Consider the following 23,492-nt stretch of genomic DNA (forward strand, 5'->3'; position numbering starts at 1 on the left):
GACGTAAGATCATCACTCTCAATACAATAGACAAAGACAAAAGCGTAGAGAAACCAGGAAAAAATGCTAAAACAAATGAGACATACAAATAAAGTGGACAGCGAGACAAGACCGGACCGTTTCTGTATCAATGTTATGTAAGATCATCACTCTGAACGCAACAGAGACAGACAAAAGATGAGCAAACCAAAGCGAGTGTCATAGGGAAAGAAGATAGAAACAAATGACACCTACCGATAAAGCGGACAGCGAGAGACCGAACCGTTGTCGTCTCCATAAGACGTAAAATCATCACTCTCAATACAACAGACACAGACAAAAGTGGAGGGAAGCGAGGAAAAAAATGCTAAAATAAATGTGACCTATAAATAAAGCGGACAGCGAGACGAGACCAAACCATCTCTGTATCGATGTTACGTAAGATCATCACTCTGGACGCAACCGAGACAGACAAAAGATGAACGAACCAAAGCAAGTGTCACAGGGAAAGAAGATAGAAACAAATAACACCTACCGATAAAGCGGACAGCGAGACGAGATCGAACTGTTGTCGTCTCCATAAGACGTAAGATCATCACTCTCAATACAACAGACACAGATGAAGGCGTAGGGAAGCAGGGGAAAAATAATAAAAACAAATGTGATCTACAAATAAAGTGGACAGCGAGACGAGACCAAACCGTCTCTGTATCGATGTGACGTAGGATCTCAAGGAATTTGGTACCTCTTACTCCGAGAGTACTCCCGTCAGTATTCCTTAGGGGATTTGGTACCTCTTACTCCGAGAGTACTCCCGTCAGGATTCCTCAAGGGATTTAGTACCTCTTACTCCAAGAGTAAGTTCCTCAAGGAATTTGGTACCTCTTACTCTGAGAGTACTCCTGTCAGGATTCCTCATGGTACCTCTTACTCCGAGAGTACTCCGGTCAGGATTCCTCAAGGAATTTGGTACCGCTTACTCTGAGAGTACTCCCGTCAGGATTCCTCAAGGGATTTGGTACCTCTTACTCCAAGAGTACTCCCGTCAGGATTCCTCAAGGGATTTAGTACCTCTTACTCCAAGAGTACTCCTGTCAGGATTCCTCAAGGAATTTGGTACCTCTTACACCAAGAGTACTCCCGTTAGGATTCCTCAAGGGATTTGGTACCTCTTACTCCAAGAGTACTCCCGTCAGGATTCCTCAAGGGATTTAGTACCTCTTACTCCAAGAGTACTCCTGTCAGGATTCCTCAAGGAATTTGGTACCTCTTACGCCAAGAGTACTCCCGTTAGGATTCCTCAAGGGATTTGGTACCTCTTACTCCAAGAGTACTTCCATCAGGATTCCTCAAGGAATTTGGTACCTCTTACTCCAAGAGTGCTCGCGTCAGGATTCTTCAAGGAATTTGGTACCTTCGGTCAGGATTCCTCAAGGGATTTGGTACCTCTTACTCCGAGAGTACTCCCGTCAGGATTCCTCAAGGGATTTGGTATCTCTTACTCCAAGAGTACTCCCGTCAGGATTCCTCAAGGGATTTGGTATCTCTTACTCCAAGAGTACTCCAGCCAGAATTCCTCAATGAATTTGGTACCTCTTACGCCAAGAGTACTCCCGTTAGGATTCCTCAAGGGATTTGGTACCTCTTACTCCAAGAGTACTCCCATCAGGATTACTCAAGGGATTTGGTACCTCTCACTCCGAGAGTACTTCCGTCAGGATTCCTCAAGGAATTTGGTACCTCTTACTCCAAGAGTACTCCCGTCAGGATTCTTCAAGGAACATGGTTGAAGGGCAAAGGACCCTCCCGAGAGTGTAGAGTCCACAGTTCCACAAACTTAAGGATCAGGATTCCTCAAGGAATTTGGTGCCTTTTACTCCAAGAGTACTCCCGTCAGGATTCCTCAAAGAACACGGTCAAAGGGCAAAGGACCCTCCCGAGAGTGTAGAGTCCACAGTTCCACAAACTTAAGGATCAGGATTCCTCATGGAATTTGGTACCTTTTACTCCAAGAGTACTCCCGTCAGGATTCCTCAAAGAACACGGTCAAAGGGCAAAGGACCCTCCTGAGAGTGTAGAGTCCACAGTTCCACGACCAGGATTTGCTCCTTCCCGTATTCATCCCACGACTCTTTTTTTTTTTACTGAGCTAACTCCATCTCGTCTCCACCTCCCACTTTGCCCACATTCCGACAACAGCGGCGCTACCTCGGGCTTGACGGCTGTCACCTTTGTGTACTCGGCCTCTTTCGGGAGGCGGTGTTGTTGACAATAACGCAGCCATGAATATTCACCAGTGGCAGGGAGAGTGAAGGAAGAGCGCTCCAGACAGAATGATAATGGCGTCAGGATTAAGGGGAATAAACAAAGACGGAGTGACTCCGTGGTTGGGATATGAACCGGTTGATCGTATTCCCAGCGTTGTAGAAATTCTCAAGAGACAGCTAATAAACTAAGACGTAGAGCTTTCACGTAGTACTGCGCGTGGTATTTTAAAAACACAGTCGCTGGTTCTTTCAGCTAATTCAACTTCCACCGTTTTTTTTTCTTGGTAAGGCAAAACCGCGGAAGACTCGACTGTTGTCAGCTGCCGTGCTTTCATTATTCATGGCACTCGTGTAGCTCCTGTTTAATTCACTCCGACCACAGCGGCATTGGACGGCGAGCTGAAATGTGAGAGGACTGGAAGCTAAACGCGCCGTGTCACTAAAACGTCAACAGCAGTCAGCCTCGGTGCTAGCTAACAAGTTTTAACCGCAACGCTGATACTCTCACTGAGTAGTTCCTTAATCACAATTGCTTTTTTTTACGGCGGATCTTTGACTAGCTTTTTTGTAGGAGTTCTTAAATTAGCATTTTTACATTATACAGAGTTGCTATATAGAGGATCTTTGAGTAGCGTATTTGCAGTAGTTCCTTACAGGAGTCAAGCACTTTTATTGAGGATCTTTGACTGGCATTTTTCGGAAAAGGGCTGATATATTAAGGATCTTTGAGTAGCGTTTTTTCAGAACCTCCTTCCATGAGCCGAACATTCATTTAAAGGATCTTTGACTAGCATACTCTGAAGAGAGTTGCCATATAAAGGATCTTTGAGTTACATATTTGCAGTACTTCCTTGCAGGAGTTGTGCACTTTTTTTTGAGGATCTTTGACTGGCGTTTTCTGCAGGAGCTCCCTTAAAAACAGCGCAGCCCTACTGTCATGCAGAGGATCTTTGACAAGCGTTTTCTGAAGAGCGTTCATACTATGTAGAGGATCTTTGAGTACCGTTTCTGACGTAGGTGCTAAAAGCTGCAGAGTGCTCCAGTGGTATAGAGGATCTTTGACTGGCATTTATACAGTAGATCTAAAAAAAAGCATTTGTACAGAGGATCTTTGACTAGCGTGTTCTGAAGAGAGTTGCCATATAAAGGATCTTTGAGTAACGTATTTGCAGTACTTTCTTACAGGAGTTGAGCACTTTTATTGAGGATCTTTGACTGGCGTTTTCTGCAAAAGCTCCCTTAAAAACAGTGCAGCCCTCCTGTCATGCAAAGGCGTTTTCTGAAGAGCTTGCATACTATGTATGTAGAGGATCTTTGACTACCGTTTCTGACATGGGTGCTAAAAGCTGCAGAGTGCTCCAGTGGTATAGAGGATCTTTGACTGGCATTTATACAGTTGATCTAAAAAAAAACAGCTATGCATTCCAGTGCCTTTAAATAAGAAGAGCATTTGTACAGAGGATCTTTGACTGGTATTTTCTGCAGGAGCTCCCTTAAAAACAACGCAGCCCTCCTGTCATGTAGAGGATCTTTGACAAGCGTTTTTCAAAAAAGAGCTGATATATATAGGATCTTTGAGTAGTGTGTTTTCCGAAATTCCTTCCATGAGCCGAACATTCACATAGAGGATCTTTGACTAGCGTATTCTGAAGAGCGTTCATACTATGTAGAGGATCTTTGACTACCGTTTTTGCAGTAGGTACTAATAGCTGCAGAGTGCTCCAGTGGTATAGAGGATCTTTGACTAGCGTATTCTGAAGAGCGTTCATACTATGTAGAGGATCTTTGACTACCGTTTTTGCAGTAGGTACTAATAGCTGCAGAGTGCTCCAGTGGTATAGAGGATCTTTGACTAGCATTTTTACCATAGGTTTGCTGCAGTAGTTCCTTAAAGAGCCAAGCATTCGTATGAAGGGTCTTTCACTAGCATTTTTAGCGGCCGATTCCAAGAGCCAGAAGTGAGATCATGCTATATAGAGGATCTTTGACTAGCATTTTTACGGTAGGTTTGCTGCAGTAGTTCCTTAAAGAGCCAAGCATTCGTATGAAGGGTCTTTGACAAGCATTTTTCATGGCCGATTCCAAAATCCAGAAGCGAGATCGTGCTATATAGAGGATCTTTGACCAGCATTTTTACCCTAGGTTTGCTACAGTAGTTCCTTAAAGAGCCAAGCATTCGTATGAAGGGTCTTTCACTAGCATTTTTCGCAGCCGATTCCAAAATCCACAAGTGAGATCGTGCTATATAGAGGATCTTTGACTAGCATTTTTACAGTAGATTTGGTTCAGTAGTTCCTTAAACAGCCAAGCATTTGTATGAAGAGTCTTTCACAAGCATTTTTAGCGGCCGATTCCAAGAGCCAGGAGTGAGATCTTGCTATATAGAGGATCTTTGACTGGCATTTTTACGGTAGCTTTGCTTCAGTAGTTCCTTAAAGACAGCATTCGTATAGAGGATCTTTGACTAGCATTTTTTACGGTAGCTTTGCTTCAGTGGTTCCTTAAAGAGCCGAGCATTCGTATGAAGGGTCTTTCACAAGCATTTTTAGCAGCCGATTCCAAGAGCCAGAAGTGAGATCGTGCTATATAGAGGATCTTTGACTAACACGTTGATGTAGATTCCCAACAAAAGAAGAGAGCTGTTATATAAATTATATTTAAGTAGCGTTTTTTTGCAGTAGCTCCTTAAATAATCAGAGCAGGCGTATAGAGGATCTTTGACTGGTGTTTTCCGCAATAGTCCTGTCATATAAAGGATCTTTGACGGGTGTTTTTTCAGTCGATTCCTAAAAACACAAGAGCGCTCCTGCCATGTAGAAGATCTTTTGGTCTTGTTGATATCCCCTTGATCGCCCCCCCCCCCCCACCCCTCCAGTGTGTTGTTCCCTTGTCCCCTTGAAGAAGCCGCCCAGGAAATAATCACAACCATTTGAAGTCAGCACGGTGTTTGCTTCCACTTGCACTTTTGTGGATCTGCAGGCTCTCACAGATCTATTGTCAAGAAATTGCTTTGGACTCGTCGCTTTTTGGCTTGCGTGCTCGCGTCAATGTTTGTTGTATTCCAAACACAGACGCCAAAACTTGACTTCCTGTGGAGTTTCCTGAATGAATGAAGGACGCAAACATTGGCCTTTTTCCAAGCTCACAAAAAAAAAAAAAAAAAAAAAAGCACGTCGTCAAGTGGGCTACTCGGGCTCGTACTCAGCAAAGGAAGTATTGACTCGTGGGGGGGGCGTCAGCGAGTCGCAAGTGGAATCAATGGTGGTGGGGGGGGGGGGGTGTTGAGGAATAAAAGCTTCCCCGGCGAGGAGCGGGAAAAGTGGCCACCAGAGGACTCGGCGCTCAGCGGAAGTTCATCTCCTCTCTGATCCCGGGAAAATCGACTAATCTCTTACATCTGACAACACACACACACACGCACACACACACACACACACACACACACACACACACACACACTGACTGAATGAAGGAAAATAGCACGACTAGTGTCAACACCACAACAACTCTTGTCCTTTCATAGCATGTTTGGCTAAATTACTTTAATAGTCTCCATTCCTGCAGATCAGGGGTGTCCAAACTGCATCCCGTGGGTCATTTGCGAACTTGTTTTATAGGCCCACTGCACATTTTTTGTGCTTTAAAAACACGATATTTACATAAAAGTACAACAAAAATGAAAACAAATCAGAAGTCGGAATAGTCAGAATATTAAGAGAACCAAGGTCTTCCCGATTGCCTGACTGTGTGGCATACATGGTCACCACTCAACCACCGTGCGGTGGAATTATGCCTTTTTAAGAGAAACAAAATGAAAAAAAATGTTCAGATTTTACCAGAATTATGTAATTTTAGTATATTAACTAATTAAGGGTAGCAGGGGGTGCTGGAGCCTATCCCAGCTGCAGGGTACACCCTGGACTGGTGGCCAGCCAATCACAGGGCACATATAGACAAACAACCATTCACACTCACATTCATACCTATGGACAATTTGGAGTCGCTAATTAACCTAGCATGTTTTTGGAATGTGGGAGGAAACCGGAGTATCCGGAGAACTGATATTTTCCTGAAAGTTTTTACTGCTGGACAAAACCCAGAGAACATGCAAACTCCACACAGAGATGGCCGAGGGTGGAATTGAACCCTTGTCTCCTAGCTGTGAGGTCTGCGCACTAACCACTCGACCACAGTGCAGCCCAAAGTATTATTTTTGTGAATAAATGAGCCCTTTTGTGTTGTTTATATTGTTACAAATCTACAATTTTTTTGTTTGTTTTTAGTTGGGAACTGATATTTTCCTGAAAGTTACCTATGTTTTTACTGCTGGTTACTGTTTTCAGGCGAGAGGCGGGGTACACCCTGGACTGGTGGCCAGCCAATCACAGGGCACATATAGACAAACAACCATTCACACTCACATTCATACCTATGGACAATTTGGAGTCGCTAATTAACCTAGCATGTTTTTAGAATGTTGGAGGAAACCGGAGTACCCGGAAAAAACCCACGCATGCACGGGGAGAACATGCAAACTCCACACAGGGATAGCCGAGGGTGGAATTGAACCCTGGTCTCCCAGTTGTGAGGTCTGCGTGCTAACCACTCGACCACCGTGCGGTGGAATTATGCCTTTTTAAGAGAAAAAAGGCAGAAAAAATGTTCAGATTTTACCAGAATTATATAATTTTAGTACAATTTCACAGATATCGCAAAGCTCGAATGAAGTTGCAAAGTTGCATAATTTCATTTTTCACTGTGCTAAAAACTCCATGACTCACAGGGGGTCCCAAAACCCCCAAAACGATGAATGAATGTAACAGAAAAGGTTATTTCATGATGTGTAGTGGACACTTAATGGATGTATAAAAGTTTGGACACCAAAATATTCCCTGTAGGTCATTTTTGGGGCTAGAATGCGCATCGTGAACGAAGCTGAAATGCTGAACACTCGACAAATAAAAAAAAAAAAAAAAGGGTTAGAGTCCAACAACCTTGGAAACTCCCAGGACACTTTTTTTAAATTCGGCAAGATGAAAAGACACGCGGCGTCATTACAATCAAACATTGGTTAATTAGCGGGAGTGCGATCGGAACGCCGTGCGGCTTAGCTTTCATTGATTCGGGGATCTTGGAGTCATCAGTGTGAGTCGTTCGTTTGTGTCTTTTCCGTAGCTTTACTAGGGATGGGCATTAGAATTAATTAATCAATCGTTTGGAACTGATTCTTGATTAATTGCATCCTGACGGAGTGCACTAATTGGATGCCACCAGCAGAGGCGCTCCTGATTCAGTCGCAGTATATATATATATATATATAGTATACTGTACCTAGCTTAAAAAGTACTTTGACAACATAGCAGTTAATCTTTTCATGAAATAAAAATGTTGTTGAATTTTACATTTAAATATTTGAATGAAAACATATTTAATAATATTTTCTAAATTACATTAAATAAAGAAGATATTTAAAAATATCAAAAAATTGTAATAAACAAGCTGAGGTATACTTCACCTTTTAAATGTGATATAAAATGTAAAATAAATAAATTTATTTAAAAAAAATAAATATTTGAATTACATTTAATATTATTTATTATTTAAATATTATTTAAATTTAAATTACATTAAATAAAAAATATATTTAAGAATATCAAGAAATTGTAAAATATATTTATACGTATTGCGTGCACACACACACACACACACACACACACACACATATATATATATATATATATATATATATATATATATATATATATTAAAAACAAGCTGAGGTATATTTCACCTTTAAATGTGATATGAAATGTAAAAAATAAACAAAATAAATTATTTAAAATTGCACAATATTTGAATAAAAACATAAATAATATTTTTTAAATTACATTAAATAAAAATATATTTAAAAATATCTAAAAATTGTAAAATATATTTATACATATTGCACACACACATATACATACACACACACACATATAAACATGTGGAGGTATATTTCACCTTTTAAATGTGATATAAAATGTAAAATAAAAAAATAAATTAATTAAAAATATTAAAATATTTGAATAAAAATATATTTAATAATATTTTTAAATTACATTAAATAAGAAAATATAATTGAAAATATCACAAAATTGTAAAATATATTTATACGTATTGTGCACACACACACATATATATATATATAAACCTTTTAAATGTAAAATAAACAAAATAAATGTATTAAAATATTTTAATAAAAATATATTTAAAATATTTTTAAATGACATATAATAAAAAATTCTAAAAATTGTAAAATATATTGATACATAATGCACACACACACACAGAGTATAAAAAAACAAGCTGAGGTACATTTCACCTTTCATCCATCTCGCCCTCGACGGCGCCCATCCTACCTACGTGCTCCTCCATCTCCACAGCAGTTTATCATAATCACATCACCTTAGTGTGATGGAGCACACTTGAGCCTGATTATGACACACATCCACACTTGCATGCAGGGAGGGCCACAATCCACTTAAGCCTAATGACATGTCTGACTGTTCCCAACATGTGAGATTATCCGCCAGCCGGACTTCAAGCAGGAGTCTTAACTGCTGCCCTTGTTGCCAATTGTTGCACCTTGATGCCATACATCACATATAGATCATATATTGCATAGTTATATGTCATTTTCTTGGGTGGGGGGGGTGATTTAGCTAAGTCAGAGGCGGTAATATAACAAATGAGAGAGGTGGATCACCAAATAATGTTAATTTTGTTGACAAAATGGCAGGTTTTGATGACCTTTTAAGTGCCAGGATTTATTTTGAGGCGTGTAGCGAAGCCTGATTTTTTTAATTTTTACGTTAGGTGGGATGTCCCTATAAGGACAGGAATAGTCCAATCTCTTGTCTACATGCGGCGCTATAATCCAACAGAATAGTCAATGGGGCATGCCCATAACATTCACATAGAGGATCTTTGACTAGCGTATTCTGAAGAGCGTTCATACTATGTAGAGGATCTTTGACTACCGTTTTTGCAGTAGGTACTAATAGTTGCAGAGTGCTCCAGTGGTATAGAGGATCTTTGACTAGCGTATTCGGAAGAGCGTTCATACTATGTAGAGGATCTTTGACTACCGTTTTTGCAGTAGGTACTAATAGCTGCAGAGTGCTCCAGTGGTATAGAGGATCTTTGACTAGCATTTTTACCCAAGGTTTTCTGCAGTAGTTCCTTAAAGAGCCAAGCATTTGTATGAAAGGTCTTTCACTAGCATTTTTAGCAGCCGATTCCAAAAGCCAGAAGTGAGATCGTGCTATATAGAGGATCTTTGACTGGCATTTTTACGGTAGGTTTACTTGCAGTGGTTCCTTAAAGAGCCAAGCATTCGTATGAAGGGTCTTTCATAAGCATTTTTAGCGGCCGATTCCAAAAGCCAGAAGCGAGATCATGCTATATAGAGGATCTTTGACTAGCATTTTTACAGTAGGTTTGCTGCAGTAGTTCCTTAAAGAGCCAAGCATTTGTATGAAGGGTCTTTCACAAGCATTTTTAGCAGCCGATTCCAAAAGCCAGAAGCGAGATCATGCTATATAGAGGATCTTTGACTAGCATTTTTACAGTAGGTTTGCTGCAGTAGTTCCTTAAAGAGCCAAGCATTCGTATGAAGGGTCTTTCACAAGCATTTTTAGTGGCCGATTCCAAAAGCCAGAAGTGAGATCGTGCTGTATAGAGGATCTTTGACTAGTATTTTACGGTAGGTTTGTATACGCTATTCACCATGTATGTGTATACGTGGCTATTGGAATATTTGGGTCCATGTTTCCGTGGCTACAGTGTCCAAGGGCACCAAATAAGTCCAAGAACCTTCTTTATCCTCGGATAATGATGCTCGCCTTGAGGTCACATGACCAAAATGGCCCTTCAGAACATTTCAGATCAGTTAATAGGAATCGCTAAGAGGACGCTGTGCTCCTTTGTAAGGAATTGTTATGCTAATGCCGCCATGTTCTTTGTGAGGCTTTTGGAATTACTTCATGCGGCCTAGCCAAAATACTTTGTTTCCTGAGATAATGGAGCAGGGAAACGATGTGGGTGACCTCCGTGAAAGCACACCTGAGAACCATTTAGCGATTCAACCTCAAGTTGGCGATATCTCTCGCCGTGGTTTGGTCTTTTTCGACCCAAACGTTGTTTTGTCTCGAGGTACAGGACCATTTATGCAGCTAATGCTATCCCGCCCACACGCTAACCCGATCTGAGTCTACCAAATATACCAACACTCGCTAAATGTACTGCAAAAAAGGTCAGTAAGGATAATTCATAATGGCGCCTACAGAGAACATACTAACTCCTTATTTCTAAAATTACAAATACTTCAACTTGCTGATAAAAATTAAAAATTAAAAATTAAAAATTAAAAATTAAAAATTAAAAATTAAAAATTAAAAATTAAAAATTAAAAATTAAAAATTAAAAATTAAAAATTAAAAAGAAATGATATAGAATAAAAATATTTAAAAAATTAAATTCAATTAAATTCAATTAAATTCAATTAAATTCAATTAAATTCAATTAAATTCAATTAAATTCAATTAAATTCAATTAAAACTAAACTAATTTAAATTAAATTAAATTAAAGTGACAAAAATTAAAAAAAAATAAAAATGTAAAAAAAAAACTTACACTATATTAGGAAAGCAGGATGTGAACAAATGCAACAGTTACCGATTGTAAAAGTACCAGACGGAGGGGTAGGATTTAATAAGCTTTGCTTCTTATATATATATATAAAATAAACTCAAAACTAAACTAAACTAAACTAAACTAAACTAAACTAAAATAAAATAAAATAAAATAAAATAAAATAAAATAAAATAAAATAAAATAAAATAAAATAAAATAAAATAAAATAAAATAAAATAAAATAAAATAAAATAAAATAAAATAGGAAAGCAGGAAGTGAACAAATGTAACAGTTACTGATTGTAAAGGTACCAGATGGAGGGGTAGGATTTAATAAGCTTTGCTTCTTCCTACTCCTTTTGGACATGTGGAACTGGGAACTGATTATGGGATGCATTCAATTGTAATCTGATGCATGTTCAAATGAAATAAAACCATTACCATTACCATTACCAATTACCATTACCATTACCAATTACCATTACCCTGTACCGATCCAAACAGCACCATAAAGACTGCAACCTAACCACACCAACACGGTATTTGAGACCCGTTAGACCTGCACTTTCAGCCTCCAAACAGACAAGACCAAGCGCTTAAGCGTTTTCCGTCAGCTTCTCCCTCGCCTACGTCTCGTTTTCCCTTTTCTTCCCTTCTCACATCCCTTATGAATATTCATGAGCGTGTTATTTGCATTGCTGGCTCCTGAAAAGAGGCTGAGTACACAAAGGTGACAGCCGTCAACCTCAGGAGGCGGCGGTTGTTCAGCGAAAGAAAATAAGCATTTGCTCTCCTACCTCAGTGTGAACTGCTCCACGTGAGGGTACGTCTTCATGTAGATGCCGAATGACACGGTCTTGCCGAGCCGGACCGGACTGGGAGGCACCAGAACCTCCACGTTATCATCCAGCGTCAGTATCTCTCCTTTTGGGGAAACCGGACCCAGAGTCATTGCGACAGAGCCAACTTTCTGCATGTCCTGAAGTCCTCCGTCCACCAGGGGGCTCCACACTCCGCCGAGACCGAGAGGCCCCGTGTTCATAACGGGACTTTTCAACGCTTCGTTAACAATAGACGGACACTCCAGTCCTGTGCCCTCTACTGGTACGATGGAGTAATACACCTCCACGGACGGCAGCGACGCTTCGCCGGGTCTCCTTCGCGCCTGCAGGGGCGTAAACCAGGCGGCGGGAATTTCCAAGCGCACAACGCAGATTCCTGTCGGTCCCACGAGTCGGCATCCGGCTGATGGAGCCGCTTCGTTAGCGTCTCGGACCACCACGGCTCGAACGCAGGGAAGGAGGCCCGGGAGCGGGGGGTCCAACTCATCCCAACGACGCCCCACCAAGTAAAACAGAACCTGGAAGAAAAACATATGACTAAGGAAGTGCGCCGCGGTCAGTTAGAATCCCGCCCTCTACCACAGCCCAACCCATATTATGCTGGACTTCTGTGATGGTTCCTACCATCATGGGTGGCGGTCCAAGAACTGATTCATGAACACGCAAATAACGCCACAAAACCCCCAAAAGAATCTGAAGAACTACAAAAAGTACCTGAATCCAGGGATTGGTGGACCCCATTTTGGGCACCACCACGTGACCCTTGACTTTCCAGTTGAGGGTCACATTTGGAATATTTGGGTCCATGTATACGTGGCTATTGGAATAGCCACAAACCCCCCAAAAGAATCTGAAGAACTACAAAAAGTACCTGAATCCAGGGATTGGTGGACCCCACTCTGGGCACCACCACGTGACCCTTGACTTTCCAGTTGAGCGTCACATGCTCGGCCATCAGCTGCAGACCCGGCGGAGGCCCCTGAAGCAGCTCCACCGGGACGGTCTGCTCGACGCTCATGTTGCCGTAGCCGCAGGCGACCGAGGGGAGGGCGTGCGGCGCAGCCACGCCCGCCTCCAGCTGATGCAGGAAGAAGGGCTCGGTGCGCGTCGCCAGGCTGCCGTTGCGCATGACGTCCTGATTGGCTTCCCGCAGGAAGAAGGCGGAGTCGGCGCCGCTCAGCTGGCACTGCACCGGGAGGTAGGTGGGGAGGGAGGCGGAGAAACGAGGCTGTGCCGAGTCGGGCCCGGCGCCTGGACTGCTTCCGGTTGCTCCTGAATTACCGCCGAAAACTGAAAGAAAAAGGACAGAACTCATTAAAATGGTGCTTTGATGTTGTCTGGAATAGTCAAGGTAGTGCAGGATATGCTGCATGCCCATACAGAGTGGGACGTTTTCTTGGAAAACTATGGAATTCCGTGTTTTATTATTGGAATTCTGTGATTTATTTTTTTCTGTCTGCTCATGTTCCTTCAAAAAGGAAAATATTTACCTCCGCAAAGCTTAATTGCAAGTCCAAAATTATGGTTTTGCCGGCATTTGTCTGATGGAGTGTTCAAAATAACTTGAAAGGCTCGGAATGAATTGGGGTGAAATTTTCAGGGATTTCCGGAAATGGGATACGAAAGAACTGATTACATTTTTGTGGTGATCCAAAATGTAATTTTCCCCAAATTCCCCCCTTTTCTATAACTTATTAACGATTTAGACCAATCCAATCCAAAACTAAAAACTTTTGCACGTCCCGAGAATTCCCACTTTTCTTGAGATTCCCATTTTTTGGAGTACAGAATGCCTTTGATCTAAAGCGTTGTAACTACTTCCATATTTCTCAACACAGTCACAGTGTTCCAAAGTCAAAATTCATTTAGCCTTCCTGGTACATTGTTGGGTGTTAGCATGCTAACATTAGCATAGTTATTTCCATTGATAGACATATATACATGCTAGGTGTTAGCATGTTAACATTAGCATGTTAGCATTGCTAGCATGGTAACATTAGCATGTTAGCATTGCTAACATGGTAACATTAGCATAGAAGCATTTTTATAAATTTTCATTGGAAGACACTTATATTATTGGTGTTAGCATGCTAACATTAGTGTAGTTATTTCCATAGATAGACACATATATACATGCTAGGTGTTAGCATGTTAACATTAGCATGTTAGCATTGCTAGCATGGTAACATTGGCATGTTAGCATTGCTAGCATGGTAACATTGGCATGTTAGCATTGCTAACATGGTAACATTAGCATAGAAGCATTTTTATAAATTTTCATTGGAAGACACTTATATTATTGGTGTTAGCATGCTAACATTAGTGTAGTTATTTCCATAGATAGACACATATATACATGCTAGGTGTTAGCATGTTAACATTAGCATGTTAGCATTGCTAGCATGGTAACATTGGCATGTTAGCATTGCTAGCATGGTAACATTAGCATAGAAGCGTTTTTATCAATTTTCATAGGAAGACACTTACATTATTGGTGTTAGCATGCTAACATTAGCATAGTTATTTCCATAGATAGACACATATATACATGCCTGGTGTTAGCATGTTAACATTAAATTATTTAATAAATCATTTATAAATAATAATAATTATTATAATAATTATATAGTTATTTTATTATTATAGTTATATTATAGTTATTTTATTATTGTTATTATTATTATTATTATTTATTATTAATAAACAATTTACATAATAATAATACATAATTCACACAATAAATAATAATAATAATAATAATAATAATAATAATAATAATAATAATAATAATAATAATACGCTGCTTGCTCATTTGTGACCAAAGGCAAGCGACAGACTTCCCCAATTCCTTTGCCATGGTAATGATTATGACATAAAGTACATGCTAACTACGCTTCAGACATTGACATTTCCAAGTATGAATGATAAGAATTCCGGCGTCATTTAGCCACGGAAGACATTTTCCTTCATGGAGCGTTTGGCAGGAGTCGTCACCTTTCAAGGCGCTGACACGGAGAAAGCGAGCGCGCCAGTTGTCGGCATCACACGGGGATCTAAGTGGAATGTATCACTTTTTTCCCGCCAATTGAAAAGGATTTATAGCGCCATGTAGGGGAAAATGACACACTGCACCCTTCACAATATATTTCCATGCACTTTATTATCCAATTCCAAGTGTATTTACGATACAATTCCGGGAGGTTGGATCGGAGGATTACTGCGGGTTTTTGTGATCTATTTCTTATCAAAAGAAGACAAGGTGACGCTGTTCTGTAGCAACTTGTTTTTTTTTTGTTTGATTTTTTTTACACTGCATCAACCAATTTGCGAGGGGACGAGAGTACAGAAAATGTCAGCTACGGGATGGAAGGTGACTCTGTAATGTTCTCACAAAAGCAAAAAGCTGGTTTGCTCCCTTTTATAGTTGGGAGCAGATATTTTCCTGAAACTTATCTATGGTAATGGTAATGGTTTTATTTCATTTGAACCTGCATCAGATTACAATTGAGTGCATCCCATAATCAGTTCACAGTTCCACATGTCCAAAAGGAGTAGGAAGAAGCAAAGCTTATTAAATCCTACCCCTCCATCTGGTACTTTTACAATCAGTAACTTTTACATTTGTTCACTTCCTGCTTTCCTAATATAGTTTAAGTTTTTTTTGTTTGTTTGTTTATTTATATATTTGTAAAAAATGTATTTTTTTTTTGTCACATACCGAAGTATGTATGGACATATCACCTCATACTTCAGTACATGACAAAAAATAAAAATATAAAAATGTTTTTAATATATAAATAAAAAACAAAAAAAAACAAAGTATGTAAGGTCATATCACCTCATACTTTGATACATGACAAAAAATTAAAAAATATTAAATGTTTTTAATATTACATATCACAAAAAAATTTAAAATATTTAAAAAAATATGTGTTACATTGTCATGTACCGAAGTATATGAGGTCATATGAGTATACATACTTCGGTACATGACAAAAAAAATAAAAATATTTTTTTTCAATATATATAAATAAAAACAAAAACAACTCAGGAAAGCAGGAAGTGAACAAATGTAACAGTGATATGACCATACATACTTCGGTATGTGACAAAAAATATATATAATTTTTAAAAATATATATATAAATAAATAAAAAACAAAAAAAATACTTAAACTATATTAGGAAAGCAGGAAGTGAACAAATGTAACAGTGATATGACCATACATACTTCGGTACGTGACAAAAAAAAATATCATTTTTAAAAATATATATATATAAATAAACAACAAAAAAATACTTAAACTATATTAGGAAAGCAGGAAGTGAACAAATGTAACAGTGATATGACCATACATACTTCGGTACGTGACAAAAAAATAAAAATATATATCTTTTTTTTTTAAATATATATAAATAAACAACAAAAAAATACTTAAACTATATTAGGAAAGCAGGAAGTGAACAAATGTAACAGTGATATGACCATACATACTTCGGTACGTGACAAAAATAAAAAAATATATCATTTTAAAAATATATATATAAATAAACAACAAAAAAATACTTAAACTATATTAGGAAAGCAGGAAGTGAACAAATGTAACAGTGATATGACCACACATACTTCAAATAAATAAATAAATAAATAAAAAATCCAAAGCAAAATCTCCATTCAACGATATGAATGCAAGTCCAGTAAGCAGCAGGTCATGGTGGGGGGGTCGTGTAGTGGTTGCGGTGCCAACGAAGCCCAGTGTGTAGCGTTGCCAGCTTTACCGGCAGCCAAGCTCGCAAAGCTGTGACATCAGGTTATAGCGCCACCTACGGAGCTGACATCAATCTGCTCCTGCTGGCCTTTTTAAAGCCGGCAAGTTTTTTCTGACTAAACGTTGCATCGTTTAGGAACTAAATGTTTAGTTTGGAATTAAAATCCCCCATCTTGTTTTTTTCTCGTTTTAGCCGCGTTAGCTCATGCGGCCTCATGGGTCCGTGCAAGGGTCAAACCGTCGGCCAGGGTCACGTGTGTGTATTTGTGTGTTTGTGTGTGTGTCAGCTGCTGTAATTCCCTGTCAGGGAAAGCGACATATGCTTCATGAGACTCCCGCAGACACACACAGACACACAACATGTAGACCGTTTCACCTCCAACACATACGTCATGCAGAAGAAAGCATAGTCGAGAAATATTCCTATAGACGACATTAAAAATTTGTATATCATCGTGGTTATTGGGGCAATTCTAAAAGTTTGTGTGCTTGTTGATTTGTTAGCATTTGGCAGAAACTATACAACCGGAGTGTACTGTTAGCACTGTTAGCATCACATACGTAGCTATGCTATTGTTGCTAACAATTGTCCCACTCCTTAATGTAACGTAAGAGTGTCGGTGCATTATTTTCTCGTTCCAAAGTCAAAATTAATTTAGCCTGTGTTAGTGAGTGTTAGCATGCTAATGTTAGTGTAGCTGTTTCCATTGATAGACACATATATACATGCTAGGTGTTAGCATGTTAACTTTAGCATGTCAGCATTGCTAGTATGGTGACATTAGCATGTCAGCATTGCTAGCATGGTAACATAGGCATAAAAGCATTTTTATAAATTTTCATAGGAAGGGCTGATGGTAACATTAGCATATTAGCATTGCTAGCATGGTAACACAGAGACATTTTTATAAATTTTCATAGGAAGACACTAGTTATTTCCATTGATAGACACATATATACATGCTAGGTGTTAGCATGTTAACTTTAGCATGTCAGCATTGCTAGTATGGTGACATTAGCATGTCAGCATTGCTAGCATGGTAACATGGGCATAAAAGCATTTTTATAAATTTTCATAGGAAGGGCTGATGGTAACATTAGCATATTAGCATTGCTAGCATGGTAACACAGAGACATTTTTATAAATTTTCATAGGAAGACTAGTTATTTCCATTGATAGACACATATATACATGCTAGGTGTTAGCATGTTAACTTTAGCATGTCAGCATTGCTACTATGGTGACATTAGTATGTTAGCATTGCTAGCATGGTAACATTGGCATAAAAGCATTTTTATAAAGCTTCATAGGAAGACACTTATATAAACACATAGCACTATCTGGATAACATTAGCATGTTAGCATTGCTAGCATGGTAACATTAGCATAGAGGCATTTTTATAAATTTTCATAGGAAGTGCTGACATAACATTAGCATATTAGCATTGCTAGCATGGTAACACATAGAAACATTTTTATAAATTTTCATAGGAAGACACTGTAGTTACGTATTTCCATTGATAGACATATATACATGCTAGGTGTTAGCATGTTAACTTTAGCATGTCAGCATTGCTAGTATGGTAACATTAGCATGTTAGCATTGCTAGCATGGTAACATTAGCATAGAGGCATTTTTATAAATTTTCATAGGAAGGGCTGATGGTAATATTAGCATATTAGCATTGCTAGCATGGTAACAGAAACATTTCATCATAGGAAGACACTGTAGTTATTTCCATTGATAGACACATATATACATGCTAGGTGTTAGCATGTTAACTTCAGCATGTCAGCATTGCTAGTATGGTGACATTAGCATGTTAGCATTGCTAGCATGGTAACATTGGCATAAAAGCATTTTTTATAAATTTTCATAGGAAGACACTTATATAAACACATAGCAGTATCCGGATAACATTAGCATGTTAGCATTGCTAGCATGGTAACGGAGTATAATAATGGAGTATCTGGAAGATGTCTTATTGAGTTTCCCGCCAAAAGCCGAGCAGGATGTGGTGTAGAGGGATGGGGGGGGGGGTACCAGATGGAGGCTTTTAATTGTTGACATGCATTTAGTTACACCAGCAAATCAATGAATAACACGTTGCAGCCTTCTCACACCTTCTGGTTGCGCTGCTGAAGCCACCAGTGGGCTTTATGAATATTATTATTATTATTATTGTTGCGTGTGCGATGGTTTACGTTGGGGCTAAATAGCCAACATGCTGCGTATATATCACCCACCCTCCTGATAAAGTGTTGCTCATGTAATGAAATGTAAAAAAAAAAAAAAAAGAAGAGTCAATATTTAACCAACACGATATCGAGTATCACTTTGTGCTTCCTCTCGCCGGCGACCATCTGGCGTGTCTTCTCGCCGTCTTTCTCTTCACGTTCTTCCTACACGCTACACCGTGCTTTGACTATCAGCTGTCTTTCTGCTTGTGTGTCACGCCGCGTCCTTGCAAAGCGGGCAGAATAGAGGTTTTTGTGTGAAGGAGGGGTGGAGAAGAATGGCAGATGGGCCTGATCGGACGTGTACATCTGGCTGCCTTCTCGTCCAAACACACACACACACACACACACTGAACACACACACACACTGAACACACACACACACTGAACACCACCTTGTGTATACCAAGATTGTGTCAGGAACTGACACGCGGCCCGGTTTGGGCTTCACAATAACCGCAATTCGTGTCAGAATTCATCTTCCCACTCATTGAACCGCATCTCTCCCAGTGTTGACAGCACTCGTGCATACTCAGACCGTGACACGATCGCCACCATGCTAGGCAAAACAAAAAACTGAAAAAATAACATGTTTTGTCGATACTGTCAATTTTAGTCAATAGTGTATGAGTCCGATAAGGACAATGCATGATATGCTGCATGCACTCATGCATCAATGAACTCAAGAAAACTCAAAAACTCAAGAAAAACTCTGTCTTGCTCAAAATACAGAAAAAAAACTCATTTTGTTGATACTGTCGATTTTAGTCACCAAGCTCAAATAGTGTATGAGTCAGGACTCCCAGAGTTGGTAGCACTCGAGCAGCCCAGACCGTGGCACAACCACCACCATGCTTGACTTGACCGAATTATGCCAAATGACTAAAAAAAAACTTGCTTGTGGAAAATATTAAAACCATATAGGAATCTATCCCTTAATGAAGTGCAGCACTCGTGCACGCTACCACTACCATGCTTGACTGTAGGCAAAACAAAACCAGAAAAACATACTAGTTTTTTTTCACACTGTGAAATGATGCTCGGCTTCACAGTGTCACGGCACATGTACAAATCTTTCCCTGCATGAACCACAGCTCCACGGAGTCGGCAGCACTCGTGCATTCTCACACCGTAACACGATCACCACCATGCTAGGCAAAACTTCTTGCTCAAAAAACAGAAAAAATAACTTGTTTTGTCGATACTGTCGATTTTAGTCACGACGCTCAAATAGTGCATGAGTCCGGTGAGGACAATGTATGATATGCTGCATGCCTTCATGCATCAATAAACTCAAGCAAAATGCTCTGCTTCACCATCATAGTATAGTACATGCTGGAATTTATCTTTCCGCTCAAAAGACTTCCAGAGTTGGTAGCACTCGAGCAGCCCAGACCATGGCACAGCCACCACCATGCTTGACTTGACCAAATTATGTCAAATGACTCAAAAAACGTGCTCGTGGACAATATTAAAACCATATTGGAATCTATCCCTTAATCAAGTGCAGCACTCGTGCACGCTCCCACTACCGTGCTTGACTGTAGGCAAGACAAAACCAGAAAAACGCACTAGTTTTTGTGACGCTGTCTACAAACAGCACGTGTTTATATCCCTATCAGGACGACAAAGCATGATACATGCATGAACAGCGGCACTCGTGTATACTACCAACATGATAACTTAAACTATAGGCAAGACACAAGTATCACAGAAAAAAAACAAATGTTTTTTTTTTGCTTGAGACAATTTTACAGTACGGTATGTGTATGTATATGTAGGAATCCTTCCCTCAATGAACCGCAGCTCCCCGGTGCCAGCAGGACTCATGTACCCTACCACCGCCATGCTTGACCTTATGTAAGACACAATTTTCTTGCCAAAATGCACCACAAAAGAGAAAAACTTGCTAGTTTTGTTGATTGAAACCGCTTTAGTTACCTCCCTATCAGTTGATCTTCCCCTCCATTAACCACAGCCATGTCAGCAGCACTCGTGCAGTCCTATTTCATGATTCTACAAACAACATGACGCAATTATCTTGCCAAAAGCCCCCCGAAAAAAAGCTTCACAGTGTCGCGGCGCATGTACAAATCTTTCCCTGCATGAACCACAGCTCCACAGAATCGGCAGCACTCGTGGAATGTATCACCACCATGCCTGACCGCAGACAAGACACAGTGACGTTGCTACTCATTTGTGTTGCCAGCTGTTGACACAATAATAGATTTGTGTTGACTCATTTTAGCGCATAGTGAATCCATACTGCCGTGCAAGCTGTACACTGACTACTCTAAAGCATATCAAAGTTGACTTTAGGATGAAACCTGTTTAAATGTGCACAAAATGGGCTCGCGTTTCATCTCATGAGTGTACAGTAGGCGCGCCGAACATTGCAGTCCATGTTTCATGTCAGTTTGTCAGTTCAGAGTGAATGATGCAAAACTCTTGAGTGCCCCCCCCCCACCCCATCCACCCCCCACCCCTTCTGCCATCCCCTACAGAGCCCACAAAGGAGGAACATTTACAGAATGTGAACAGCTACTTGCTTCAAAATGCCATAAAAAAAGATACAAATTTCTGCACCGGTGGATTCAAACCACACACACACACTTATAGGCCCACTGCAGTGTGTGTGTGTGTGTGTGTGTGTGTGTGTGTCCCTCGCTATGTGCCAGTGTAGCAGAGTGTGAAAATATAATGAGGGTGGGACAGTGCAGCGCTGTCTGGGGCGACTCGTACCGACGCATCATTGGCAAAAAAACAGCAGAGAAAGCCAGCGATTCCACTTGAATAAGCAGGCGGGTGCACAGACGCCCGCCGCGCACGGGCACGAGGGGGCGTACCAATAATGTGTGTGTGTGAAGGAGAGAACCAGAGAGAGAGAGAAGATTCTGGCATTTGATGATATCCACCATGACGGAATACAAATGACGCTATCTTGTCTGCTGTCACATCTCCGTGTCCTTTTCTATAAGGAGACGCCGAGACGCACTCCTACAGCCATGTTGGCCACGCCATCCCCCATCACACGCCGGTCACGCCGTCAGCGGCGCCGGCACAGTACAACATCCGATACAAACGCTGCATGAGGGATACATTCGATAGGCAAGTTTTTGTCTTTTCTTTCAGGATGTCATGACAAACTTTAACTTCAAGACTCTTCTCTCAAAAGTAAAGCAAACAAGTGAGAGACGTTAGATTTTTATCACATTTGGTGCTGCAAAATAAATAAAAAAGTTCAATTGAGACAACTTTTGAGCTCCAGGCTTTATTTTAAGATATTTAGCAAAGTTTTTTTTTTTTGGGGGGGGGGGGGGGGGGGGGTGAGCAAGTCAGAGGTGGTTTCTATGGAAGTCCATTTCCGCCACTGAAAAAAAAATTACCCCAATAGTGAATCGAAATTACGAGATAAAAAGTCTAAATCTTTAGATAAGAAAGTCGAAATTGTGAAATAAAAGTCAAAATTACGAGAAAGAAAGTCGAAATTACGAGTCGAAATTACCAGATAAAAAGTCGAAATTTTGAGATAAGAAAGTCGAAATTACGAGATAAAAAGTCAAAATTACAAGATAGAAAGTTGAAATTTTGAGAAAGTCGAAATTACAAGTCGAAATTACGAGATAAAAAGTCAAAATTTTGAAATAAGAAAGTCGAAATTACGATATAAAAAGTCAAAATTACCTGATAAAAAGTCGACATTTTGAGATAAGAAAGTCAAAATTACGAGTCGAAATTACAAGCTAAAAAGTCGAAATTTTGAGATAAGAAAGTCGAAATTACGAGTCAAAATTACAAGATAAAAAGTTGAAATTTTGAGATATTAAAGTCGAAATTACGACATAAAAAGTCAAAATTACATGATAGAAAGTTGAAATTTTGAGATAAGAAAGTCGAAATTACGATATAAAAAGTCAAAATTACAAGATAGAAAGTCAAAATTTAGAAAAAGTCAAAATTACAAGTCGAAGTTACGAGATAAAAGTCAAAATTCTGAGATAAGAAAGTCGAAATTATGACATAAAAAGTCAAAATTACAAGATAGAAAGTCAAGATTTTGAGATAAGAAAGTTGACATTACAAGATAAAAAGTCAAAATTACGAGATAGAAACTCAACTTTTTATCTCATTATTTTGACTTACCATTGGGATATTTTTTTTTCAGTGGTGGAAACGGGCTTCTATAGGTTTCATATCCAAAATGGAGGAGGTTTTTTTCATTCATGACAAGCCGTAAGTTAAAAAGTAAGCATTTAATGCCTCGTCTCTGAAAAGTAAAGCAAACAAGTGAGAAAGGTTCGATTTTTGGTGCTGAAAGGCAGCCTACTTGCTGTCACCAAGTTTTGTCAGTGATGCGTGAGCTTTATGTGGAGAAAAAATAAAACCGAGACGATGTTAGAGCTCCATGCCGGCAGTAAACAAAGACACCAAACAAGGAGGAAGTGTTGGTGTTGCACCTTCTCTTTGACAGGCTAGGTTGGACATTTGCTTACCAAGTAGGTAAGCAAAAACAGACTATGTTGGATATTTGCTTACCTGGTTGGTAAGCAAATATCCAACATAGCCTGTCAAAAAACGATATAAAGAGTCTTCTGAGTATTTATGTTCATATGTTCATATACTGGTTAATAATAGCGCAGTGAGAAATTCAGGGTAATTAATGAGGTATGTATAAAAAGGTCACATCATAAAATGAAAAAAAACTGGAGACGTTCAGATAT

At 39.6% G+C, this 23,492-nt stretch overlaps 1 protein-coding gene across 2 annotated transcripts in view; it reads right to left on the reverse strand.

The window, feature by feature from the left end:
• LOC131127660 (transmembrane protein 132D) overlaps positions 1-23,492 on the reverse strand; it is a 171,986-nt gene that overhangs the window by 91,695 nt on the left and 56,799 nt on the right. Inside the window, exons 3-4 of one of the 2 annotated variants that reach the window (XM_058069759.2) lie at positions 12,636-13,054; positions 11,720-12,282 (exon numbers count right to left, since the gene is read on the reverse strand). In XM_058069759.2, coding sequence (XP_057925742.2) covers positions 11,720-12,282; positions 12,636-13,054 — 982 coding nt within the window. Of the gene's footprint in view, positions 1-11,719; positions 12,283-12,478; positions 12,547-12,635; positions 13,055-23,492 lie in introns of those variants that run through there. The other variant, XM_058069760.2, reaches the window with a different exon arrangement.

Source organism: Doryrhamphus excisus, linkage group LG3, assembly GCF_037039965.1.
Source record: "Doryrhamphus excisus strain RoL-2023G ecotype Guam linkage group LG3, RoL_Dexc_Guam_v1.1, whole genome shotgun sequence".
NCBI classification, from domain to species: Eukaryota; Metazoa; Chordata; class Actinopteri; order Syngnathiformes; family Syngnathidae; genus Doryrhamphus; species Doryrhamphus excisus.